Source organism: Lolium perenne, chromosome 7, assembly GCF_019359855.2.
Source record: "Lolium perenne isolate Kyuss_39 chromosome 7, Kyuss_2.0, whole genome shotgun sequence".
Taxonomy (NCBI): Eukaryota; Viridiplantae; Streptophyta; class Magnoliopsida; order Poales; family Poaceae; genus Lolium; species Lolium perenne.
The window spans coordinates 6,472,440-6,500,050 of NC_067250.2; the positions used below are offsets into that span (position 1 = coordinate 6,472,440).

Here is a 27,611-nt window from a genome sequence, read left to right on the forward strand (position 1 = left end):
AGTGAAAACACAATCCTTAAGAAAGTGTTCGAACCAAGAGTCGCTCCCGATGCGTCACTGGAACAGACAGGGGCCACCGCCGACAAGGAGATGCGAGTCAGCGGATGCAACAGGAGAAGTCAAGGTGACATAGCTCAAGCGAGACTTCAAAGAGGACGCGTGTGCTACCTTGATGCGAGGAGGCACAACCTTAGCACCATTGAATGCATTAATGATGTGGATCTGATTGTTGCCCAGAAGATAAGATGCCCGTAGGAGTAGTGCAGAAAGATCATACTTCTGAGGACACTCGGGGAAAGCAGACTTCCACAGGAGACAGCAGCATCGGCAGAAGGGTCAGCCAGTTTCCATCCGCGGACACTGAAAAGGATCCAGCTGTCATGCGAGAGAGGTTGTTTAGTGTTGGAATGGAGAATGGGTTGGAGGAGCAGAGGCTGGAAAGAGGACGTGTGCGCTCTAGAAGAGATCATGCCAAGGGTGACATGTGGAACCGAAGGCAAGGAGTTTGCTGAACGGAGCCAACGAGACCTACGATAAATTGGAGCAAATCGTCCAGAAGTTCTGCCCATCCTTGCGGCACAGATGCAGCGAAGACGGATGAGGCCAAGTCATAGCAGGTTCTCATAGCCCTGATTATCATGGCAGACCTCTTCCTGTTCGATGAAACAAATTAAGGACAAAATGTGAGACACAAAGCTATGTATAAAAATATAAGAAGCTACCATGGTTCCTAGAAACATGATTGGTGTGGATCGTGAGGATATAAATACCACATTATATTTGCATACACTGAGCTGAACAAAGCTCGGAATGAGATTGAGAACGACATGTGTACAAAATTGCAGTTCTATGGAGGAGTTAAACTTGATAGACAGGTTGTTCAAGTTTCATATTAGATCATTATGTCTACTCACCACCCGCTTATTCCTCAAACTAACAAATAGCATAACACCTACTCGTTAAACTCAATCAAGAAAAAAAAAGACAAGCAAAGCAAATATGATTCTCCTAGCACAGCCCCTACTGTTTAAGCACTATTGCTTTGTTTCATAGTCATTCCAAGAGTCCGAACTGATAAGTCAGTTGCAAAAAAAAGGGCAGCTGTAAATAAAAAGGCACAGCGAAGGGCACGGGGTACTTGCAGTTTCATCACTAGAGCCAGAGGGAGGTGAAAACAAATCGCCCGTCTCCAGGATAGGCTTCAGAACATGTAAATCAGTTTTTAGCTTTATATTTCTGTAGAGCTACATTTGGCCAGCCAGCCCAATGAACAACAACATTTGGACAAGAAGGGGCTTGGCAGGTCAAGTATCGATGGGCCTAGGAGTATATAGACACCTTGGAAGATTACTAACTCATAATATTATGATGCAAGCATATATCATACTTCCTCTGTTCACTAATGTAAGACCTTTTACATATTTCAAAGTGGACTAGATATGGACCAAAATGAGTGTACCGACACTAAAACAAGTCTATATACAAGCCTTGGCATTTAAAGTGTACCGACAGGCTATACTAATGTGGTTCATACCTAACAATTTAGACAACATTACAAAATGGGCTTCATAAAAGGATGCAATCAAAATCTATGCTTGACATGTAAAGTGATGAGTCATACCGATTATCGATGACGACTGTTATCCAAGATTAGGCTTGTAGCGCCACCTACCACAAGAGTATCAAATGATCACTTTGAAAGGCACGCAAATAATTTAGCAAAACAACCTAGGAATAGAATGCACAAAATCATACCGTGGTAGCTATAAATAGATTTGCACTAACCCCTCCACCATCCTTCACACAAACATAAACATCAAAGCACACCAGTATCCAACCACCATGAAGACCTTGCTCTCATCTCTCTCACGGTGACCAACACCGCTGCGCAGCTGGACACAACCTGCAGCCAGGCTGCGGGCAATGCCAGCAGCAAAAACAACAATGGTAGCATCAGATGAACACATGTAACACATTCCTGCAACAGTGTAGCCCAGCGACATCAGCATTTATCCAATCCCAGATGTTGCAGGCGAGCAGCTGCCCGCTGATGCAGCAGCAGTGCCACCAGCAGCTAGCGCAGATCTCAGAGCAGGCTCGGTGCCAGGTTGTCTGCAGCGTGGCACAGTCCATCATGCAGCAGCAGCAGTGCCAGAGTTTCAATCAGCCACAACAACAGGTTCAGTTTGAGATAATTAGTATGGTGCTTCATGCCCTTCCATCAATGTGCAACGTGTACATCACAGAATATTGCACCACCACCCCCTGCAGTAAAATCACTCTTACCCCCTATAGCAGCCCTATGGACACTACATGTGCCGGTGGTGCCTGCTGAAAAGAGAAGGATGTGCCGTGCTAGGTAAATCGATCACCATTTAGTTGATCGAGGAAGTGGTGACAAAATAAAAGTGTCATAAATCTTCATGTGTGGCCAGTACTACTCCCTCTGATTCATATTAATTGACTTCAATATGGATGTATCTAGAACTAAAATGTGTCTAGATACATCCAAATTGGAAATAATGAACATCTGTTCCTAAATAGCTTTTGTCTGAATAAAATTGCATGATCGACGAAATCTCCAAAGCATCTTACATTCTTAATGTACTGAAGCATCATTGTATGTCATATGTTCTCAATTAATTCAAAACAATTTCAGGACATGAAAGTAAAAAAAAAATAAGAGTGGCACAAGGATCATATTGTGAGACCAGATAAAGGAGCACACAACCATATACATGAATTAATAATTTATAAAATACCAGATTGCCACATAACTAACCTGAACCAAGCTGCTACATCAGAAGCCGACTAATCACTGTGGAGCCATAGCTGTTTCAACGTAGGTGGTCACAGCTCAGGAAGATCACTTGAGACAATATATATAAATATTCTTGTACACAATACATTTGGTGCAGAGTCCAAAAACCATGGAAGTTACAAAGACTAATAAAAGAAGCGATTGACAGGGCTTGCTTTGTAACAGACTAAGAAAAATCCTAAAGCCACAACTGCTACTGCAACAAGCAACGGTGATCAATTAGAGTTGAACTCCGCAAACCAAACTGGGGAGCACCCAGAGGCTATTTAGTGGACAGGAATGGGCAGTAGCTGCAGAACTGAATGACATATGGTGAGTTGAGCTGGGCACTGGTTGCCCGACTTCTATTGCAGTCCATGGCTCATCATCGTCTTCGGATGCCGTCGGAACATAAATGTAGTTACTTTTTCCTCCCCATCTTTCAGGGTTCATGCAAGAAAATGTGGAGGTCCTCCTATCATTTGCAAGAAAGAGAGCCCAGCTGTCCAACTTCTGCATCTTCACCCACTTAGCTGGTTCGTCTGAAAAGTCGAGGCGGAATATTTGAAAGTGACCAGGGAAGCCAAACAGTAGGTCCATGCTTACCGAGAGATCAACCAAGAGAAGCATGTCACCACAGACCACCAACCATGGCTTAGAATGCATGCCTACAAGCATGCCCTCTTCCCACACAACTGCTACTTCTTGTATACTGAGCTGAGGCACGATGTGTATGGTATGAAGCCTCTGAACAAAGTCCATGGCAAACACCTGACCTTTGAAGAAGACAACCTGAAGGATGGGTTCACCAACAAGAGGGTACACAGTCCAGGAATTTGTTCCAACCTGCCACCGGAGTATGGAGGTTTTCGAGAAAAGGATGAGATGAGAGTTGGGTGAACTGAGTGGAGCCACAAGGATTCCATAGATCAAAGAGTTGCCATCGGATTGGAGTTTGGGAGGCGTCACCTTAGCACCCGTGTACACATCGACAAGGTGGCAGTGCTCCCGATCGGAGAAGACGAGATATCCATTTGAGCATCCCAGATAGCGCATGCGACATGGAGTAATCCTGGGCACCGAACAGCGAAGGGATAAGGCTTTCTTGGCAGGATCAACAAGCTTCCATTTAGGATTAGAGTTCAAAATTCCATGGCCAATATCTGGTTCGAGGTGGAGGGGTGGGAAGGCGAAAGTGTATACAGACGGGAAGGAAGATGCCGCAGCACGCCAAGAGCGGCAGGTGCCAGTGAAAGCAAGGAAGTCATGGAATGAGCTAATGAGAGCAATGATTTGATGGAGCATGCTGTCCAGAAGGTTATCCCAAGCATGAGATCCCGACGAGGGCGAGGCGGTAGACCCAGAGACGTCACAAGTTCTCTTACAGGGGCCCTCTTCAGCAACAGATTCTCTGTCCAACAGAAAAAAAATCAAGATTAATGGATCAGAAGAAAGAACTGAGTTATATTAACAAGTGAACTGCTAGAAATGGGGTATGCTCTGACTACAACTTATGGCTAAAAAATGGCCACTTAACTGAACTCTAAATATTCTCACGGTATGGTGTATGCCAACATGCTAGACTTGAGTAAAAATATGCTACATCAGAACCACCTACAGCATGCCATTTTTGTACCAGACCACGATTGTCTTCAGTATGCAGTCCCTATGTATAATTGCTGTGTTCAGTAACTGCCCGCACGCAGAGTTTACAGACCATGTCCAACAACCATGCCACCCTGAAATCATGGCTCCTCCCAATTCCCAAGTGTCATAAGGAGTTGAGACAACCAGACTTGTGAAGCAACTAAGCAAATCATCAGCCAAAAGCCGACTGGATCGTATCGAAAACATCCCGCCGTCTCACTTCTTCGTCGCCAAACAAAAATTGAGGATTCCTAGTGGCAGGGCAGCACCATGGCCACGAGGAAGACCAAACTGAACCAAAGGAAATGAAAGATAGCTTGGAATTGTTGGGGCAGGGCAGCTGCGGCGTGGCCCACCGACTAATCGATCTTGGATCCAGAAACGGAAGAGAAAAGCAAGGTTAGGGCGAGCGTGCAGACCTGTTGCCGAGACTCGCTGGTGCCGGTGCCGGTGCCGCCACCGGCGGCGGCGGGGAGGGCTCGTCGGCCTGCGGCGGCCGCGCTCTCAGGCGAGAACGGCGGCGGCGGCGGCTGCTGCCTCCGGCCATGGAGCCGCGCACCCGCTATGCCCGTGTACCAGTATCGGTGGCTCCGCCTTGCGTCGGCGAGGGGACGGACGCGGCGGTGCGGTGCTCGCCGGTCGATGCGTGCGTCCCAGCCGAGGAGGAGACCGCTACGCTACACCATTGTTCCGTACGGTCCAGCCCAGTCGCAGAAGCCCAAAAGTAAGAACTGGGCCGATGCTGCATGCGTAGGTTGGCCCCGATATAATATAAGCGAGACGAGTGAACTGGAGCGGCGCTGACCGGGAGCGAAGGGAAGGCGAGGCGAGCCGCCGCCACCGCCGCCGCCGCCGCCGCCGCCGCCAGAGAAGATCAGGCCGGCGTCAGCCAGCCGGCCAGCCAGCGCGCCGTCGTCTCCGATCTCTGCCGTCTGGATCATATGTATGGCTTGCGCTCTCTCTCCCTTCTTCTCTCTTTCGCTTAAACCCTAGCTAGTTTCATTTTCGCCTTGATCGGTCGTACCTGGCGAATGGATGTATTCATGTATCCGTCTTTCGGTTAGCATTTCTGCTTCTAAATACAACCCTACAGAACTTGCAATTGTTTAGTGTAGGTTAGGGTTTATATTACGCTAGATTTTGGTGTGACGGCTCGAGGGGTCGCGCGGCAGGAAGGCGCTGGGCCGGCGAGGTTTTTTTTAGATGAAAGGCACTGAAGTGCCCGACTTTGAATTAACAAAGCCAACAAAGGCGAGAACGATACAAAGCGCTGAACCCAGCTTACAGACCGACACCACACACCCACACGAACTACCGAAGAAGCTACAACCGGAAGCGCGACCAAGAAGCTCAGCCAAAGCGCCTACGAGGACTCGAAGAAGAGCTGGAGTCTACAGTGTCGGGCCGGAGCTCACCCGAGAGCGAGCCATTTTCACGCGCGCCTCAACAACACTCCTTCGTCGCAGAAGCGCCACCGGAGGCCGACCACCACCGAGGACCGACCCGCGTTGCTCACAGACCGAGAAGTAGCACCAAGGAGGCTCGACCAGGGAAGGGGACGGAGCAAGCCTTGCCGAAGATCGCCAAACGAAGCCACCTTCGCCACACAACCTTCGGAGAGCTACGTGTTGTGGACTCCAAGACGATGTCTTCAAGAAGATCGCGACACCGGAGTGCCGCCACCGCCCGATCAGAGGATCTTGGGTTTTCACCCAGAGATAGTAGGAAGAAGGAGAGAAGCCACATGACGCCTTCAAGAAGGGGACGGCGTCCGCAGACGTCGCCATCATGGCCCAAACGGGCAAGGGTTTCCCCTCGGCGTAGCCTCTCCTTCTTGCACACAGGGTTAGGCCGTCGAACGACGACCGAACCGCCGCCACAACATATGGCTCGCCGCGACCACGTCGCCCGCCCGACCATGGCCACCGACCAGCACCAGAACCTCTGGCTCGCCCGACAACCAGCAAGGTTCCCACCGACCAAGGCCGCCGCCTTGGAACCAAACTCCTCGCGCCGCCGGACCGCAACAGAGCACCGAGAACCACCACCGACGCAGAACACCCACGCCCGAACAGGGGACGACCGACCTCACCGGCATCTGCCCCACGCAGACCACCAGATGAGTGAGCAACTCCAAAGATCAAGGCAGCCCACAGCCACCACGGCTCTCACCGGCGCCAGATCTGAGGATTGGACGGAGACCTCCGCAGCTTGATCCGCGGCCAGCAACCACCCCGGCTGCCGGCAGAGCGAGATCCGGCGGAGGAGGAGACGCGAGCGGGGGGGGGCTCGAACGGGGCCGGGCCCCTGCCCGGCTGGCCGAAACCACCCAGCGCCCAGCGCCCTCCCGAGCCGCCCAGGCGGAGCGACGCCCGACGCGCCGCCGCGCTGCTCCTGTCGCCGCACGCGCCGCCCGCAGACGCAGGCCAGATGGCGCCGCCCGCGCCGCCCGCAGCCGTCGTCCGGACGCCGCCGCCAAGATCGCGTTGCGAGGGGAACCTGCTTCAAGCGGGGCGCTGAGCCTCCGCCAGCCGACCACGAGGAGGGGGGCCTCGCCGCCGCCGTCAACCGCGCGGGCCAGGCCCGGCGGCGACCATCGGCGGCGGCGGGGCGAGGGGGGGTGGGGAGCGGGGTTAGGGTTAGGTGGGGGAGCGGGGCTCGGGAGGAAGACGGCTTTTCCTCCCAAGGTTCTGTTCTTCGGATAGATGAAAAAAAATCGGCCGGCGAGGTGTGACGACCTGATCCTGATCGGCTTGGGTGAGGTCCAACTGCGTACACGCGCTCTGCAGCTCGAGCAGACATGGGCGTTGAACGTTGTCTGCTCCGCGTGGCGTGGCGTTGGTCGGCGACCGTGATCTAGGGTTGGACAAAAAGCTTGAAGCTCGACGAGTTAAATGAGTGCTCGTTTGCTCGCTGAGCAGCCATTTTTGCTCGTTAAGGTTAACGAGCTAAACAATCGAGCCGACTATGTTCGTGAGCTACTCGTTAAGATCGGTAACAAGCTAAGCTTCACCAGTTTTGACAATGAGTCACTTTAGTTATCTCAAATATTTGGCACAAAGGGGCCAAGAAAAATATGCTCTTTAAGCATGTTTGAAACTCCTACAGTAGGATCTAAAAACCTATGCTTCCGCTCTTCCTCACCAGACAATGCACACATGTTTTCTTTGCATTGCCTCCTTAATGATCCTTAACGAGCTGCTCACGAGCGCTCGAAATAACATAACGAGTCGAGCCGAACAATGATTACGAGCTTAACGATTCGAGCCTTAACGATCACGAGCTTAACGAGCCGAGCCTTAACGATCTGCAGCTCGTTAGTCCAACCCTACCGTGATCTGATCGTCAAGGCGCTTAATCAATTGCTCGATGAGCGTCTTCGTGGACGTGGCGCTCTCCTCCAACGCCGTCAACACTTGCTGGATTTGAGCCGATGGTTTGGGTGGCGCTGTTGTGCGCTTAATGTAGAGGAAGGCAGCATGCGAGTGGAGGAAGTTTTTTGGGAAATTTTGTGGCTCTTAATACCATGAGATAGCTTCAGACAACGTGCATTGCATGTTACACTACACGGTAGTTGTAGGTGTTGCACGATGGGTGGCACGGTGAGGAGGACTTGGTGAGGCTGTGCAGCGGCGGGACGGGACAAGGGGGTGCTATGGCGAGGCTGGGAGGTGGAGCTACGTGCCGGCAACGGCGGCTCCACGAATTGGGTGAAGGGTATTCATTTCCCTCCCCAAAAAAACTCAAAGCTCAATGTGAACAAAATAAAAGCTATATAGTATATATATATATGACATATGGCCACAAATTCGCTAGTACCAACAATATTTCAGTCAAATAACAGCACAAAATAGATAAGTTCATAAAACCATAAATCCATAGTAAGGCTGGCAATCGGGTCGGGTTTGACCGGGTCGACGTCTCCTAGACCCATGCCCATTTAACAAACGGGCGAGGTCCAAGCCCACGACCCTGCCCATGGGTCTAAGAGCATACCCATGCCCACGCCCATCGGGTCACCCGACCCAACCGGGCACCCATCGGGTTTGTAGACAACCCATCAAATAGCACCATCTTAGCTTTGCAAAGCCAGCATGTCATTTACAAAAAAAAAATCCATTACAATTCATGCACGTGGGAGAACTCCGTTCAGGCAATCGAAAACAAATCACACTCAAGTCTCGGGTACTTGGTTTTGCGGTTCCTTATGTAGGCATTTATCCCTACGTTCATTTTTCTCTTGGGGTGGCAGTGGCACTAACTGGAAGTCTACCGATCCATGCATCACTTCAGGAGCTAGTGAGTCCCCGTGCCAGTGAAAGGCATGGAAGTCATGTCGTATTTTGCATGGGTCAGTAGGAACTAGGAACTAGCTTTAGCACAAAACAAACTTAACATACGTTTAAGTCTAGTGTCTTGCTACCTAGCAACCAAGTGTTTGCTTTTGTATGTGGTATGTATTTACATCAAATAAAGGACCAATTATTATATAGAATATATATATTTATTTAATTATCAATACTAATCGGGCGACCCATCGGGTTACCCACGGACACAATCTTATGCCCATGCCCTACCCATAACTAATCGGGTTACCCATGGGTTCGACCAAGGGCAAAATAGTCGACCCATACCCTACCCATTCGGATCGGGTGCCCATGGGCGCCCAAACCCATGGGCAAGATTGCCGGCCTGAATCCATAGTAATTATCAATAAATACAACTAATCATTTGCATTGAGGCATACAAGCAGTACCTTTTCTTGATAGAATAATTGATCCTATTACCATGTAACTTAAGAATCTTGTAAACAAACGAAAATTTGAAGAAATTACTCAAATTAGGAACTTGCATCTAGCAACAATATCCTAAAACTAGCAACTAAATGTGCATCTAGCAGCAATATCCTAAAACAAGGCCTAAAGGCTAAATCTAGACTGAAATCTGAAGAAATAGAGAGGAAATGAAATCTAAATATTACCTTGCACTTTGGCCCCTTCCCCTTGCCGTGGCTCTAGCTGGACATCGCGTCGCCGAATCGCCGCTCGCCGGTGGCCGTCCGCCGCGCCGCGGTTGCTGGTTCGCCGGCCGCCGCCCGCTGTTCGTAGCCGCGCCGCGCCACGCCGCCGGCCCGCCGCCGCCTCTGCTTGGATCGACTGGAATCGCCCTAGGGTTGCTGCCCGTGTCGTCTCTTCTCTCCTCTGTGTGTGCTCTGTTCGTGACTGACTTCGTGCGAATCGTGAGCGAGACAACGCAGCGTCATGAGGTTGGGTTGGGCTGAGGCGCTGAGGTTGGGCTAACGGGCCGCATATTCCCTGTACTCATTTTTTTCTGCCCAAATCATGGGTATTCAATTGCATATACCAGCATACCCCTGGCGCCGCCCATGCGTGCCGGTGACGCCCTTGTGCACCAGATCTAGGCTCCGGTGAGCGGGCCAATTCGAGCCCTGTCCAGGGCCTTGCTATAGGGCGCCGCGTTGGTTACGGGGGTCGCATGAGTGGTGCTAATTGGTTGCTGCAAGGCAGATTTGGCCGGTCAATCTCCCTGTGCATCTATTCTGCATGTTCTCGGCCAGTGCTGATGGACGCTGAAGTGGATGTTTGTTAGTGTCTCTCTCATTGAAGGTTTGGTGGATGTTGGGGCGGCGGCCCCAAGAGGTTGTGCTTACACGCCGATGTTGCTGCCTCGGGGACCATCGCGGGTGGTGGCTCTATGAGTTAGGATCACAGCTCATCATGGTTTAGGTGGCAGTGTTGTGCCGCTTGTACGGTGGTATTGTCGGCTCAGTTGACATGTCCTAGAGGGGGCGGCCGGCTTTTATGTTGGGGTGGTGGCCCGGAAGAGTTTGTGTGATGGTTGTGCAGCTTGGGCTGCGGATTGGCGGTTCATATAGCATTGCAGCTCGAGAGTGAGTGGTGGTATGTCGGGGCAACGGCCCCGGAAAGTGGACCGCGCAGGGCGCGTCGAGTAGCGGAAAGTTGAAGCGGCTGCTTCAAGTGTTTGACAAATTTTAAGGTGTTTATCCTTCTGTCGTGTGGGCGATGAGGTGGCTCTCGAAGTTGGTCATTACCGTATCGGGCACCACTTCTGGCGCAAGGTCTGAGGTGGCTCTCCAGCCTTCTTCACTTTTGTGGGAGCGTCCCAGTCTGCTACTCCCATAGCAAGCATGACTTCTTCTCTTCCGCAGTGGTGGTAGGTCGGCTAGTTTGGTGGAGCGGGTCACCGTTGGTTGTGTTCGTGTGGTTGGAGTCCTTTTGTAGTCTCCGGTGTTCGTCGACTAGAGTGGGCGTGGCCATGTTGTGTTGGTGTTCGGGTGGGCTAGGCCTTGATTTTATTGGTTTTCGCCTGGTCTCCCTCTTATTAACTATGCACTTTCTTGTTAATTAATGGATAAGACAAAGCTTTTGTCTTTGTTAATTTTTTTAGAGCGTTTCCGGTACGTTGTAACCCATGAAATGATCTGCAGATGGAATGTGGCATAAATTATTCGTTCGGTGTACTGGTCTTGTTGATTGGACACTTTTACTAGTGCCTGCATGGCCTTTTCAGTTTTATGTTCGGAAGATGCATATGTGTGTTGCAAAGGAGTCTTAGATGCAGGTTGGCAAACGAAAAGAGTTTGTGTTATCTCCATGTTGTTATATTGATTTTTGAACACGAAAACCCAACGATGAGTTGGACAGTGGCAGCTAATGTTATACTTAGTATTAATGTACGTATACTGGTTAGTAACAAGTGTTGATGCATGGTATATATTAGACCAGAAAATTAACATATAAGCTATCCATGTACTAGATTGATAGTTATAACATGATAGCTGTCCTTTTCCTTTTCATTTCTTCATCAGCTGGTCCATCTAATCTGTTTCCCTTGAACATGTTATGTTTTGCACAGAATTTGCCATAATGCAAAGCCCTAGCAAACTGTGTGTTGCCACTGGGTCCACGCAACCTGCTGAGTCTGGGCTCCAAGGTTGGGCCGACCTCCCTAATGGTCTGCTTGACTCCATTCTTGCTCTATCAGGATCCTTCTGTGACCTTCTTGCCTTCGCTGCAACCTGCCGCTCATGGCGTGCTGCATTCTCTTCATACCCATCCAAATCTGCATTCTGTGCCAAATTCCCACCGCTCCTCGTCCAATTCCATGTCTTTGTTGAACCTCCTGATGTCCCTTCCAACAGTCACCATGAGCTACGCACATGTAAAGTCATTGATCCGACCAACAAGAACATCACCCTTCGCTGCCAGGTTCCTCAAGATATTTATGGTGGGGAAAAGCGTTTTGTTGGCACTTCCTATGGTCAACTAATCAGCTGCCATGGTGGATATTGTATTGTTTTTGATGTGTTCAGTGGTGCTGAGGTTTCACCTCCACGTCTCCCCTTCGACGGTGATTTTCATATGGAGTTCTACTACTGCGGCACTCTGACAGCTCCCCTTACATCACCCAACTCACACCTTCTTGTTGGCACTCAGACCTCCCTGTTTGACTGGCCGGTTGGAAGTGACTCTTGGTCTGAACTCCAGCTTTCTGATGGACGGATAGAGCAGATTGTGGAATGGAATGGTCAGTTCATCGCTATGGATGATTCTTATAAGATCTACACGTTGCAGCTGTCCCCACAGCTTGGTCTGTAGGAGATAACAACTGAGTGGGTCGGTGACCTGCCACCATGCTCGTATGTGAAACCATGGCTAGTTGTCTGCGGGGACATGCTTCTGATGGTTTCCTGTTTCAGTACAATGTCCCCAAGCTACTCAGTACTGCAATGTATACCTCACCACCTTGACATCTCGACCACCCCTGCAAAATGGATGGAGGTGAAGCAGCTGGATAATTGGGCACTCTTTGTAGGAGGTGATGTGAGGGGCCGGCCATTTTCTTGCCTGAGGCCAGAACGATGGGGAGGAAGGAGCAGGTGGTTGTACTATGGGGGCCATCGCTCTATTGCCTTACATGGGGTGGGTGATGAGCCAGATCCATCTGGCGCCCGTCGCATAGAATATGAAAGAACCAGATCCCGCAAGCTGTGGCCCCTCTGGGTGTATCCGAGCATGTTCTACTCAGATGTCCAGTGATCCTCGCACGCTCGCTGCTCTACAAGCTCCTGGTGAAAAATTCCCCTCACAACACAGCAGATACTCTTGCAACCTGGGCATTGCCATCGTATCACTAGCACTTCTTTGAATTTTGTTGTGCGAATATTACTGAAACTTTCGTATTTAGTCCAATGGGTACCCATTGTCTAGAACTCAGTATTGATCGTTGGAGCTTATTGGTAATAATGAACCTTCTGGTTTAGTTTCAGTCTAGCTGTTTTGTTTAATCGTACAATGGGTTGATCTGTGATACAGTACGTTGAACAACTTTTGCTTGCCGCTGCTCAAACTACCGAATTTTAATTTTCTAGGCTGCATTGACTTTCGTTCTACATGTTTCTGCAATGTTTACTTGGTTGTAAGCTATAACACACTGGTAAAGAACACCCAAAGTTGTCAATGTTTTTCGGTATCAGATTCACCTTGATGCATCTGTAATGTAGGTGGTCCATATTTGACATGCTGCTGGATCACACTTGGAACAGAACCCACCGTGTATCTTCAGTTCCTTTACTGGCATGTTTTTTTCTTCTTCATGTGAACAGCAGGAGCTCCCCTTCAGCCGACGCACGCTGCCCGTGGAAGCGGAAGAGGAAGCGAGCCGCTGCATTTGTGTCTGAGCTTGAAGGTTGGGTAGACCTCCCGGAAGGCCTGCTTCACTCCAATGTTGTTCGGCTGGGGTCCTTCCATGACCTTCGTGCTTTCGCTTCTACTGCCCCTCTTGGTGTGCTTACTTCTCCTCTTATCCATCCAAATCGACGCTTTTACCACCTCTCCTCGTCCAACCTGATGTCCCTGTGTGTTCTTCTCGTCCTCGCAAATTTAGCAACAGCCTCATGCCTAAACGTGCATGCTATGTTACTGATCTGGCCATTCAGAGCACCTACATGTGGTGTCAGGTTCCCTAGGTTGCTGGTTTTAGTGACAGAAAATCCCCACCGAGTTGTCTAGATGGTTTTTCTTTCGGGGTTGTTTCCTACTCCGTATGTCTCATCTTGTCCAGCCAACAACGGTCATGTTTTGTTACTGATGTTTTCACTGGTGTTAGTGTCTCAGCTCCAACCAGATACGTTCATCTCTACTATGCTGCCCTCACAGCTCCACTTGCAGTCACCTAACTCACATCTTGTTAGCAGACCTCTGCAACGGACACTACCTTGAAGGGCGATCAAGTGAACAATGGCGTTGACGCGGCAGAAAGCAGCGGTTGGAATGAAGCAACCACGTCTCACCAGGGTCCAGGGTGCGTCGAACCGCGAAGCCCAACCCGCGTTTCACCGGCCCACACTGGACCAAGTGAAGTTACTACGTACTTAAGAACCATGCGAATCACCAAGCAGCCCATTCAGTTGGATGAAGAACTCTTATATTCAATAAATAATAGAGGTGTGAAGAAAAATGTGTGGCAAATTATAAACCCAATTTCTAATAACTGCCGGGGCACTATTCGGTCTTACAAAGTGCTCCCCCTCGCGTGCGTCGGATCCTAATCGTGCGGCTAGTGCGAACTGAAGTAGAGGCGACCAAGTGGTCAACGTCAAGAAATCCCACGTGACTCGGACCGACGAGAGAGAGACATAGTCCTACCTGATACCTCGGCGAAATCCCCCCATTCTCATCCTCCCTGGAAACTCTCTCCTCTCACCTGCACGATTCCTCTTCATCGGAGGCGATCGCAACCGCGTCGAGCTGGGAGGCGGCGGGACTCGGGCTTGTGGGGGCGGTGCTAGTGAATCGGCGGGGGGTCGGGGCTGGAGGCGCTGTGGCTGTGAGCTGCGGCGCCGGGCTCCCGCACGATTCCTCTTCATCGCGGCGAAGACCCGCAACCGCATCGAGTGGGCACGCGGCGGAGCGGGTGGTGGGGTTCGGCCTGGCAGCGCGGTGGCGGCAGGGTTGTATGCGGCAGTGGCGTATGGGGGCATGGATCTGAACCGCCGCCTCGTGGCCATGGTCTTCGTTGCCTTCGTTCTCACTAAGGTCCACCGCTGCCATCACCGACCTTCTTTTGTGCTCCCCGCCAGCGTCCCCGTCGACATGCTTCGTGCAGCGTTGTGCATCCAGGACGACCTTGGGCCTGCATCAGGCAACAGCGACGGCCGCAAACAGAGGTATGAGGCCACGAGAAGAACTACTAGTACTAGATGATGCTAGTGCTCTGTTGCATCATCGTGTACCACCAATCCCCCTCCCTGTATATTTACAGGTTGTAATTTTTTGAGACATGCATGATGACTGACTGAAGGTGTGGCCTCTTGACCTCCTATGATCAGCTGGGGAAGGGCATCCTCGTTGCATTTGATTTTATTCCAGTAATAGTACCATGTCTACGACTACTCTCCTCTCTTCTACTACTCTCCTGCAATCCAAAGACCTAAAACAAATTCTATGTACTTTTTTAGGATTTAACATGTAGTTTCCCACAGATTCATCTATTTTCTTTCCATCCAGGACTGTTTTGCATACATCTCTGAATTTAGTTACATCCAACTACTTGTTTATTACATGTAAGAACCATTTTAGTACATCAAAAAAGTTGTTGGAGATCTCTGATTCTTTTTACATGTAACTAATTTTTTGTACATGTATTTTTTTTACATCTAACTAGCATTTTTTACATCTAATTATCTTCAAGCAGTAAGATAAAACTATTTTGTTACATCTAACAATAGCATAGGATGTAGTAAATTATATTAATGTCATTCCTCTGTTCTTCAGGTTCAGTTCCATGTATTTTACAATTTTTAGTTCAGTTTGATGTATTTCCGGTTCTTGAGGTTTTACAATATAGAAATGTAGTTCCCTCAAAAGGCTGGTTGTACCGTGATGAAGTTTTTCCTAGCTGGCAATGGAAAAAACATGCAATTTCCTATGCTTCTTACATTCCGTCGCTACATGTAAAATATTGTTGCTTTTGCAAATTTAATCTGCTCACAATCGAGTGGTAACATTTTTACAATCAAGTCATTTTACAAAATTAATCTGTTGTTAATCTAGTTATTTTCTCACTTTTGTGTTAGCTAGAGAGAAGAATGTGGCGATGTATTTACAATCATGCTTGTTACATGGAATAAGTAGAATTTACAAATTACTGAATCTCGAATTGGTTTTTTCTAAAAATGTGGACGTATGTTGGAAGTATATTTTCCATAAGCAAAGGTTTCAATCATGTGGTGTAAGAAATGGTGAACTGCGGTGTTTTAGGATCCAGTATTGTCAACACCCGGATTTTTATGTCCGGATGCCTATTATGTCATTCATCGCAATCCCAGGAAAATGTTGTTGCGAGGCATAATAGTCGAATATCACAGTCATTATTTATTACAAGCCATAATGTCTTACAATATTGAATCACATGATTCATCTTACACAAATGGTTGATATATCCATCAACATACGTACACAAGTTCATACATAGCGGAAGCGTAACAACGAATGGACTCTCTAGTCCACAAGCCAACTTTTGACGTCAGAAACCCCTAGTTGTCGTAGGCGTCCTGCTGGTCATCCTCGTGATAGTTCTGTTCATCATCATACTCTGGCCATTTGAATAGCCAGGGACAAATCCGTAAGTACTTTAAGTACTTGCAAACTAATACTAATGTAAAATGCCAACTAAAGGTACTAAGCTCTAGTTTAACTTGCATAAGCCATATTTTAGTTCACAAGTATTGGATCATGTGCTAACTAACTCAAGTGGGAACATTAGTGTCATTCCCACAACATTGGTATAATTCCAACAATTCACCCAGTCACCATTCACATTTACTAAAGTTTTCAAAAATCTGACACCGGAAACTGTATGGCCCTTCCAACCGTCCGTAACCGTGGACACGGCTATTCGAATAGATTTACACTCTGCAGAGGTTGCACACTTGTGCCACAACATTTAATTTCATCCGTCGGAATAACTCCGAGTCACCGTAACACAGTACGCGGATCATCAACCATAACCTTTCACTTACAAATCCTAGTATGAGCACCTCTCCCCATGAGCTTGGCCTCCTAGTGAAAACCAACTGTTAACCTGGGAACTGCACAGGGCTTGGCCGTACAATTTCACCTCAATTCACATCATTTCTCAACAATGAAGGCAGCCTCGGCATAACCCCTATGACGTGTGTTTAGAGGGAACTCATACTAAAATCTATAAACTTCCAGTTAAGCCCTACCCATAATCAGGTATTGTGGGGGTACTCAAAAATTGGAAAGGTATCGCATTCAAACCAATATCAGGTTTTTATCAAAAATCACTATCTTCTCTTGTTCATATTCAACCTCAAACCATTCAATGGAATGTTTCATCATTCCAAGGTTTCAAATTTTACCATTCATATGTTCCCATCTAGAGTAGTCAAGTTTTAGTATTTCAGCACTAGCACTAATCATGAGGGGTGCTACATTGCTTTGCTATCTATAAGACTAACTTTGCTACTCTAGTAGTTTGATTCACCTATACCATTTGAAATCAATCTTTGAAAACACAACAAGTAAGACTTGTATGGTATAAAAGTAGGATAGTATTTTATGAAGAAAGATAAGAATCATGGTGCCTTGCCCAAGGAGGGCTTTGCACTTTGCAAGAGTATTAGCTTGCCTTGGTAGTTCTCTAGGTTTTCTTCTTCCTCTTCTGGGTAGAATTCTCCTTCCTCTTGGTAATCTCCGGTGCTAGCGTCTAAATTTGAATACGAGGTATAATCACTAAACAAGCTCAACGACCATACTAAGCACATCATTACTTCACACAAACTATGCTAAGCACACACATAAAATAATTAGGTGCATTGGTTTTCTTTGTTTAAAGAAAAGTAATTTCTTCTCATTATATATGTAATTAATAATTTCCATTTAGTCTTTGAGAAAAATAGTTTCCTCTCATTGAAATCTTCTTAAGATTTAACTTCTCAAATAACCATACATGAATTTCATATTGACCTAAGTCAAACATTCATCATCATTATTTGAGAAAATGATTTAATTGAGGTAAATCACCTCATACTCTTTTATAATCCCCCAAATGATTTAAATCTCCAAATATTCATATAGGAGTGTTTGGACCAGAGGTGCAAACATCACATGAATTCATTTGGGACAAGATTTAAATGAAGTAAAATACTTCATATGACTTACATAATATATTTGGACAATATCACTTAACTAAACTAGCCATTTTGTCCATTAATTAATCTAGGGCATGATCATGCAAAGTGACCACACCATTTTCTTGCAGAAACAATTAGTGTAAGTCAAATGTGAGCTATAGGAGTTGGAATTAATTAAATATCTATCTTGGTTGATTTTTAATAATTATTTGAATATGAAAAAGTCCCTGCCTTCTTCTTTTTATCATTTTATTTCTACAACAAATCTCGAGGTGAGATCAGTGGCATATTGTAGATCTTTTTACTAGCTTTCCAAATATATAAAGTTTGTTAAATTTGGCCAAGCCAGACAGATTCTATGAATTTTCAAAGTTGGGTTCAGTATTGAATTCAAACTAAATTTATTAAACGAAATTTGAATTAAACGGGCTGGCGGGAAGTGCTAACGGGCCAGGTTTTTAAATTAACGGCCTGCTCAGCCCAACAGCGCATCCAGTGCGAGTGGGCCGCCTGACAGCGTGGGTCCCGCATGTCAGCGGCTCTTTAAACCTGAAACGGTATGGAGCATTGCGGTGCGTTGGATTAGAACTAGATCGAATGGCTCACGTGTGTCGTCGTCAACGGCGAGAGAGAAGCTCGCCGGTGGCGCAGGTAGGGGGTCGGAGGGCTTACGGTGGCTCCAACTAGGGTTGGCTGTATGCTCGACGAGGTTGTAGACGACGGCGAGGCTCCTGGTAGCAGTGGCGTCGTCAGGGGCGGCCTCCTTCTCCGGCGATTGCTGCAGGGCTTCCGCGGCAGTGATGCGTCGATTGGGCGGCGGCAGTGGCTAATCGAGCATGGTGAGGTGCTTAGGAGGTCGAGGAAGGAGAGGGGAGTGTGGTGGTGTGCTCTGATCGACGAAGGGATGCCTCCTTTTATAGGCGCGCGTGGGTGCTGAGGTGCCGTGACAATGGCGACAAGGGCGCGGCGGTTCTGGTGGTCTAGCGAGCTAGGCGTTGGCGCCGTGGTGTTCACGACGTCACCGCGGTCCTCGGAGCGTCAACGGCGCGGTAAGTGGTGGCGTACGGTGGTCGGGCGGGTGCGTGTACTGTCGCGGCCATGGCGGGCGCGTTCGTCCTCTCCGGCGTCCGTGGTCGCCACGGCATGACGTCGGCGTGTCCGGCGAGCTCCGCGTGGCGAGGAAAGTACCGTGGCGCGCGGATATGGTCGGGGTACGACGAGATTTGGCGAGCGCCGCGTGGCCGGGTCGCGCGCGTCCATGCGCCAGTGACGTCGCCCATGCCGCTCGCGGTGTACCTGGGCGTACCTGGGCGCGCGTCGTCCGGGTCCTGTCGTCGTCCTCGCGATCAACGGCGTGCACGGACGATCTCAGCAGGTCGTGGGCGACGCGTTGGACACGGTGGCCGTGCAGATGGTGGAGAGAAAAGAGGGGAGGCGTGTCGAGGGGCGACGTGGCCGGCATGGCCATGTCCACGCCATGTCTGGCCTCTCCTGGGGTTTCCTTGGCATGGGCTTGGTGTAGGAGTGTCCCATGGTCATGGCTAGGGTGTGTGAGGGTCAAGGCTTGGCCTGGTTTGATCACATTTGAGAAATGGAGATTGTTGAATCTGTTTCAATGTCTCATCTTTGCTTGCTCATATCTTGTGATCAAAAGTGAATTTGGTATCATGATCTTTACAAAAGTTGTTCACCTTGTTGTGTACTTGGATGACATGCCAAGAGTTGGATTTGTTTAGTTTAGAAATTTTGAAATAGAGAGGCTCAAAGTGGTGACCAGACTATAAAAGTCAGAAATGACCATTATCTCATGTGGGCATATTTGAATTTTTGGATTTGGTTTAAATGGGATATCTTTGATTCTCAAAGTTGTAATTACTCTTTAATATCATATTACAACTATTGGTGAAGATCAAATGGGTCTAGGGTCAATTTTACAAAAATGACATAGACCATATGTTAGGGTTTTTAGGGTTTTTATAATATTTGATTTCTTTCTCTTTTTGATGGATTTGATTTATGATGATCACTTGATCACTCTAGGGTTTTGGAGTTCATCACATACACAAAGTAACAATCATCATGGCATATCACTCAAAATGCACAAGTCCTATGCAGGGTACTATATGCAAAGTAAAAGTTTTTGTTGGTTCTGAATTTTGGATACTTGGAATTGTTCTTCTTCCTTTATTTGAAATTTGGGATGTTACAAACCCTTCCCCCTTACAAAAGATCTCGTCCCGAGATCTTAAAGAAAATTAGGTGCTAAAGAGATCTGGGTATTCCTTCTTCATGTCTTCCTCTCGCTCCCAAGTGGCTTCATCTTCGGTATGATTACTCCACTGTATCTTCAGGAACTTGATGCTTCTGGTGCGGGTGGTTCTGTATGCTTCTTCCAAGATGCGAATCGGCACCTCGCGGTATGTCAGATCTTGGTTGATATCCACCGAACAGTGATCGATGTTCTTGAACACTTCAGTCTTCTCAGGGACTTCAAGGCACTTCCTAAGGAGTGAGATGTGAAACACGTCGTGCACAGCCGACATTTCTTCAGGCAACTCCAGTTGATAGGATACTTCTCCTCGGCGACTCAGAACTTTGAAGGGTCCGACATATCGGGGTGCAAGCTTTCCTTTCAGCTGAAATCTCTGCATTCCTTTCAGGGGGGATACTTTGAGGTAGACAAAATCTCCGATCTCAAAGGTCATCTCTCGGCGTCTCTTGTCGGCATAACTCTTCTGCCTAGATTGCGCCGTCTTGAGATATTCGCGAATCTTGTGCACCTTCTCTTCAGCTTCACGAAGAACATCAGGTCCAAAGACTTGACTTTCTCCGACTTCCGACCAATTCAGGGGGGTACGGCACTTCCTTCCGTACAGAGCTTCAAAGGGGGCCATCTGTAAACTGGCTTGGTAGCTGTTGTTGTAAGAGAATTCTGCGTAAGGCAGGCAGTCTTCCCACTTGGATCCATATTCCAATACACATGCTCTCGGCATGTCCTCTAATATCTGGTTGACTCTTTCTGTCTGTCCATCAGTCTGCGGGTGATATGCGGTGCTGAAATTCAGGCGGGTTCCTAGTCCTTCATGCACCTTCTACCAGAATCTTGAGGTGAATTGTGAACCTCTATCTGACACTATAGACTTCGGGGTTCCGTGCAGGGTGACTATTCTGGAAATGTACAGCTCAGCTAACTTTGGGCCTTGGTAGGTGGTCTTGACAGCGATGAAATGGGCTACCTTGGTCAATCTATCAACAACTACCCATATGGAATCATTTCCTTTGCTGGATTTGGGCAAACCGGTGATAAAATCCATTCCTACAGAGTCCCACTTCCATTCTGGAATCTGTAGTGGTTGCAGCAGTCCAACTTGTCAACACCCGGATTTTTATGTCCGGATGCCTATTATGTCATTCATCGCAATCCCAGGAAAATGTTGTTGCGAGGCATAATAGTCGAATATCACAGTCATTATTTATTACAAGCCATAATGTCTTACAATATTGAATCACATGATTCATCTTACACAAATGGTTGATATATCCATCAACATACATACACAAGTTCATACATAGCGGAAGCGTAACAACGAATGGACTCTCTAGTCCACAGGCCAACTTTTGACGTCAGAAACCCCTAGTTGTCGTAGGCGTCCTGCTGGTCGCTGATGTTCTGCCTTGACTCGCTGACAGATATCACACTTGGCGATGTAGCTTCCGATCTCCCTCTTCATACCATGCCACCAAAATTGTTCCTTCAAGTCTTGATACATCTTGGTACCTCCGGGGTGAATAGAGTATAAGGTGTCATGGGCTTCTTTCAGAATAACTTGCTTCAACTCTGAGTCTGACGGTACACACAGGCGTCCGTGGTACCGTAGGACTCCTTCTTCATCTACGGTGAATCTCGGTGCTTTTCCTGCGGCTATTTGGGTCTTGATTCCATCAATGCTGGCATTTCCCTTCTGAGCTTCCTTGATCTGACTAATCAAGGTGGGTTGTAGCTCCATGCTGGCTAGGAATCCTTCACTGACTAACTCCATTCTAAACTGCTCAAACTCCTGGTATAGGCTGGGTTGTTCTTCGGCTATCATTGAGTTTAACTGACACGGCAGTCTACTCAACGCATCCGCTACCACATTGGCCTTGCCGGGGTGGTAGTGGATCTCCATATCATAATCTTTGATTAATTCTAACCATCTTCTCTGCCTCATGTTCAGTTCCTTCTGGGTAAAGATATACTTCAGGCTCTTGTGATCCGAATAGATCTCACAGCGATTACCCATGAGGTAATGACGCCACACCTTCAGTGCTAAAACTACGGCTGCGAGTTCGAGGTCATGGGTTGGGTAGTTCTGCTCATGCTGCTTCAGTTGCCGGGACAGATAAGATATCACTTTGCCTTCCTGCATAAGCACACATCCGAGACCAATCTTGGATGCATCGCAGTAAACGTCAAAGGGCTTGGTTATGTCCGGCATGATCAGAATTGGGGCTGAGGTCAGTCTAAGCTTGAGTTGTTGGAAACTCTCCTCACATTTGTGAGTCCATTCGAACTTCTTGTCCTTCTTCAGCAGTTGGGTCATTGGTCGAGCGATACTCGAAAAGCCTTCTACAAATCTACGGTAATATCCGGCTAGTCCAAGAAAAGCGCGGACCTCGGTCTGGGTGGTTGGGGCTTTCCATTCTGCAACAGTCTTGATCTTGGTGGGATCTACGGCAATTCCTCATGCAGACAAGATATGTCCCAGGAATCCTACTTCCTTCAGCCAAAACTCACATTTGCTAAACTTAGCATACAGCTTATGCTCTCTAAGGGTCTCCAAGACAGCTTCTAGGTGTTGTTCATGTTCTTCCTCAGACTTGGAGTAGATTAGGATGTCATCGATGAAAACGACAACAAACTTATCCAGAAAGTTCATGAAGATCTTATTCATGAGGTTCATGAAGTAAGCGGGAGCATTGATCAATCCAAATGACATGACATTGTACTCGTACAATCCATATCTGGTGGTAAAGGCAGTTTTGGGAATGTCCGATGCTCGGATCTTCAGCTGGTGATATCCAGTCCTGAGATCAATCTTTGAGAAAACTACGGCTCCGGTCAGCTGGTCAAACAGATCTTCTATCTTTGGCAAGGGGTATTTGTTCTTGATGGTGACATCGTTAAGCTTACGATAGTCCGTACATAAACGACTGGCACCATCCTTCTTATCCACAAACAAAACGGGGGATCTCCAAGGTGACGCACTTGGTCGAATCAGACCTTTGGCTAACAGTTCATCCAGTTGCTTCTTCAGCTCCACTACCTCTGCTGGGTTCATGCTATAGGCTCTCTGGGCGATAGGTCCGGTTCCGGGGATTAACTCGATGATGAACTCGATATCCCGATCTGGGGGCATACCGGGTAAACCATCAGGAAACACATCAGGATATCGACAAACGACCCTGATCTGATCCAAGGTTGGTTTGGCTACACTCTGGTTGCAGGTAAATTTTCTGGGTAGTAGTTCAGAGACATGTTCTACTATGATACCGGTGCTACTGGTCATGGTGATGGCTTTCTTGGCACAGTCAATCATTCCATGATGCTTTGCCATCCAATCCATACCCAGCTGTCGAGGGTACTCCTCGCCAATGCCCTCCGATAGGGGCTTAGGGTTGATGGAATCCTGTAGGCTGACACGAGACATCGGTTCACAGACAAGCGGGGAGAGCGATTTACCCAGGTTCGGGGCCCTCGATGAGGTAAAACCCTTACGTCCTGCCTGTCTGTTCTTTGATTATGAAAACAATGGGTTACAATGGGGTGCCGAATAGTTCGGCTGAGATCTAGTCGAGATTGCTGTTGCTAGGGTTACCTAGCTCTAAGCTTTTCTTGGCTAAGGTTGCTAAGATTGTTCGTGTCCCTCGGCAGCCCCTCTCCTAGCCTTTATATAGGAGGCCAGGTCTCAAGGGTCCTAACCGAGCACGACTAGGTTTACAGTAGTTTAGATCCAATCTTTCCTTGTTTGTTTGCTTCCTTGTCTTGCCCGTCAAGGAATCTTCTGGTGCACCGACCTAGTGGCCCATCTCGCCTTCAGGTATCTTCATGGGCCTCCAATTAGCCAATACAGGATAGGGTAATGTGGGTTACCCGAAGGGTAGTGCCCACGTCAGTAGCCCCCAAGTGTCTAGCCGAAGTTAATTCGGGTAGAAACTAAAGTATGTCTTCTCCTGATGTTCTTCTCCTCCACTGTCCTTGTTCACCTTGAATCTGCTCTATCTTCATATTATCGGGTGCGCGTCAGCGCTCCCGATAGGAGTAGCCCCCCGAGTCTAGGTGCGGATGCTCACAGTCCGCACGTAGACTCAAGTTGTACTACTCGAATATTTTCCTCTGCCGAGATCTTCATAAGTCATCCGATATATTTTCTTTACGCAAAGGATAATGAGTAACGTGCCCAACTGTTGTTTGGTTAACTGCCGATGGCAAAACACCATTATCCTACACAGAATCAAGTCCCCGGGCATGATCCTGGAGTGCAAAAAACTTCTATCAGGTATGCATCACGAGCTCCCGATGGGAGTAACAGCCCCCGAGTGTCTGGGTGCGAGCGCTTTGCAACCGGGTGCTGACTCAAACCTTCTTCCTTCGACTGCTCATTCTGTGAAGTCTTCATTTTATCGGGTGCGCGTCAGCGCTCCTAATGGAAGTAGCCCCCGAGTCTAGGTACGGATGCTCGCAATCCGTGCGTGGACTCAAATCCTTCATCCGATGACTTTTTATGTTTCCTTCGAATGCTTCCAAATTATGACGTCATTGCTGACGTGTAACTGCTGCAGGCTGATTTGACGGGTCCATCATGACGAGCTAGCCCTAGCCCTGCTCAATCAGTGTTTTAGGGCGCGTAACGACCGAGGTGGCTCCTCGATTTTCGCGCAATCGTGGGCGTAGTGGGCCGTCAGTTCCTTCCCTTCCTCAAGCGCCACGTGCTTACTTTAACTTCTCCTTAAAATATCCAAGGGACAAAAAGTTCTCAATTTTCTCCACGGTTCCCGCAGCATCTCCTCATTCTCCCTCTTCTTCCTTCTTTCGCCATTGTTGCGCCGCTGCCACAGTTTCAATCTTCCTCAGATCTCGCGATGGTGAAGAAGAAGAATACCGCCGCCGCTGCTAGCTCCACCAGCGAAGGTGCCGCTGCCAAATCCTCCTCTTCTCTTCCGAAGGGGAGCGCTCCGAGCGCCCCTCCCCCAGCTCCGGCGCCGCCAGCGCCGTCGGGCTCGATGGTCAAACCTGGGGACTGGGTAGCTTCAACCGTCACCAAGCGTGACGAAAATAGGCCCGAAGCTTAGGATTGATATCCTCCGACGCGGGAGATGTGATCCTTCCAAGTGCGATCTCTCGGCCTGATCCTCCTGCTGGATTTTCTGTGATGTTCTTATCTTTTCTTCATCGAGGCCTTTCGCTCCCCACTCATGGATTCCTCCTCCATCTCTTGCGGACGTATGAAATCCAATTATGGCAACTTACCCCCAACTCAATCCTCCATGTTGCTGTGTTCATCACCCTTTGCGAGGCGTTTTTGGGTATTGAACCTCATTTCGGGCTGTGGAAGAAGATCTTCTATGTGAAAAGATACAACAGTAGTAATGGGTACTTTGTCACCGGAGGAGTAGGTTTTGTTGCTCGCTTAGAAGTTAATTACTTTAATTTCCCAATGAGAGAGTCCGTGCAAGGATGGAGGTTGAAATGGTTTTACGTTAAAGATTCCTCGTCACCCGAATGTCGACTCCCCTGCTATGCCGACGTTACTGAAGCCAAGCCCAAGGACTCTTGGAAGAACATCCTCTCAGCCGACGAAAGGGCCTCAGCCGAAGAATTGTTTGCCAAATTCCTTCGAATCAAAGAGGCTGACGGCCAAACTATGATTGGTACGGAGGTGGCAGCAGTTTTCCTGAAGCGCCGAATCCAGCCAGTCATGGCCAGAGTTCACCCGATGTGGTTGTACTCAGGTCCAAAGGATGAGACCAGGATTAATGCTGCCGATCTATCAGAAAAAGAGTTGCTTGATGAAGTTCGTCGTCTTACTTCCTTCAACCAGGAAGATTCGATTCCGCTGATCTCTTCTTATGCTCCCCTTGACGTTGATCATCCACCATCAGGGGTATTTTCCTTTCTTCACATCTCTATTATAGCTCCTTGCTTAGCCGACATGATTACCTTTGTTCTTACTTGTCATTTTTCTTTGCCAGATCCCTATGGCTTCTGAAAATACACGTGATTCACCGGATGATACTTCTGAGGGGAGAGGCTCCTCAATCCCCGTAGATTTTCACACCACCGATCAAACAGGTTTAGAGGATGAATATAATGGTCCGATGAATCTTGAAGTTGCCCACGCTGATCTTCCCTCCTCAGCCGATAACACTTGTATCGCAGATGGATCAGTGCGTAACGTCGACACTGATCGTGATACTTTTGTTGATGCAGCTGCGGATGGGGTCAGAGCTTCTCCTGCGAAGAGATCAACCGGCGGCTTTGCCGATGAAGATGATCTCTTCGACATGTAAGTAGTTCCTTTCTGAAAGTTATACTGTGCCTTTTTTACCTTTCATACTCCTGTTATAATCACAGTCGACTGTTTACTTTTGCAGTGACGAGGGCTTTATCGAGCCTCCTCCTAAAAAGGCCAAGTCTGATGCCGTTTCGCCGGTCGTGGTGGCTTCCGAAGCTTCGGCTCCTAAGGCTGCCCCCATGGCTCAAGCATCGACTGCGTCTTCCCTTTCCAAAGGGAAGGATATTTCTCCAACTGCTGCTACTGCGGCTCCTTTTTCTGTAAGTCCTCTTCTGATCTTAATACAAATTTCTTGGAGCGTGCCTTGTTTAATTGTTTTTCTTTCTCTCTTAAGGACCTGCGTGGCGTTATCTCTTCTCTGGAGGTTTTCGCCTCCCGATTCACTTCTCTAGAGGCTGACAAAGTTCGGCTGCAAGAAGAAGTCGAATCTTCCTCCTCAAAACTGGATGGCGCAGTCAAGATAGCTGCCGCGGCTCGCCAAGAGATTGATTCTCTGAAGGAGGAGCTGGCCAGACTGAAAGGGAAGCTGAAGGAGGAAGAAGCATCCAGGCTGGTGGCTGAGGCTCGAGCAGCCGAAAAGGATGAAGTCCTTCGTCAATCTTCTTTGGCCTTGCTTGGTAATCTCTAATATACTTTTGTCGGGTGACGTTCTTATGGATTTAAACTTTTTGTCAATGACTGAATTTTTCCCTTCCTTTCTATTGCAGAGGCAGCAAACATTCCTGTCGATGCCCTGGAAAGAGTTCCAAATAACTCCCCAGCGAACGTTGTGTCAACGATTCTCGCTTCTCACCAGCTTACACAAGAGCTTCTCATGAAGGGGAAGGGTGCTCTGGCGCGGATGCACTCGATGATCTTCCCCAAGATCAAGCAAGAGAAGACCCTGAGACAGCTGATCGATACCTTCGCGGTTGACACCAAGGAGGTCATCGAGGTATTCAAGCGTACATCGCGCACTTTTGGTGCTGTCCTTGCCTTCCAGCTTATGATGGGTTACGGCTTTAAGGGTGACATCGAGGAAATGACTAAGGGGCTTCCAAAAGGGCAAGACGGGCAGCCTATTGATTTGAGCACCTTTAAGGCGTCTGCTCTTACTTGTGCCCGTCAGCTCCTTGAACTGGTTTCATCAAGGAAATCGTCGACTGGCCCTAGTTCATCGACTCAAACTCAGCTTCCTTGATTCTTGTAACAAACTTGTGCCTTGAGCTGATGCAAAACATTGCTCTGCCGTCAAACTCATGCTTTGTAATAAACTCCGTGCTAGCATTGTTGTAGGCACACTTTTGCTATGATATCACTTTCTTGCACTTCTCCCGATGGGAGTTATTTTGGACGTTGGGCTGTACCATATCCATCACTTCTTTATAACCAGTACTTTATGCAGGTCTTCCCAGTACCCTCGTTTGCA

The 27,611-nt window shown here is 48.2% G+C and overlaps 1 protein-coding gene and 2 pseudogenes across 1 annotated transcript; 2 read left to right on the forward strand and 1 right to left on the reverse strand.

The window, feature by feature from the left end:
- The first annotated feature begins 245 nt into the window (after positions 1–245).
- Positions 246–2,335, forward strand: LOC127316283 (avenin-like a4; annotated as a pseudogene).
- Positions 2,336–2,866: 531 nt separating this feature from the next.
- Positions 2,867–5,115, reverse strand: LOC127311593 (uncharacterized). The gene is made up of 2 exons (XM_051342036.2): positions 4,867–5,115; positions 2,867–4,211 (listed from the first exon to the last, which is right to left on the reverse strand). The coding sequence occupies exons 1-2, from the start codon at positions 4,992–4,994 to the stop codon at positions 3,041–3,043; spliced, it is 1,299 nt and encodes a 432-aa protein (XP_051197996.1). The 5' UTR covers positions 4,995–5,115; the 3' UTR covers positions 2,867–3,040.
- A 6,240-nt stretch (positions 5,116–11,355) lies between these two features.
- LOC127313846 (uncharacterized) lies at positions 11,356–12,574 on the forward strand (annotated as a pseudogene).
- The last annotated feature ends 15,037 nt before the right edge of the window (positions 12,575–27,611 follow it).

Bases quoted from the DNA above. Each gene is read 5' to 3' on its own strand.
- LOC127311593 (XM_051342036.2), bottom strand. From the start codon at position 4,994: ATGGCCGGAGGCAGCAGCCGCCGCCGCCGCCGTTCTCGCCTGAGAGCG. The intron at 4,212-4,866 runs GTCTGCACGCTC...TCTGTTGGACAG, and splicing joins CCAGCGAGTCTCGGCAACAG to AGAATCTGTTGCTGAAGAGG.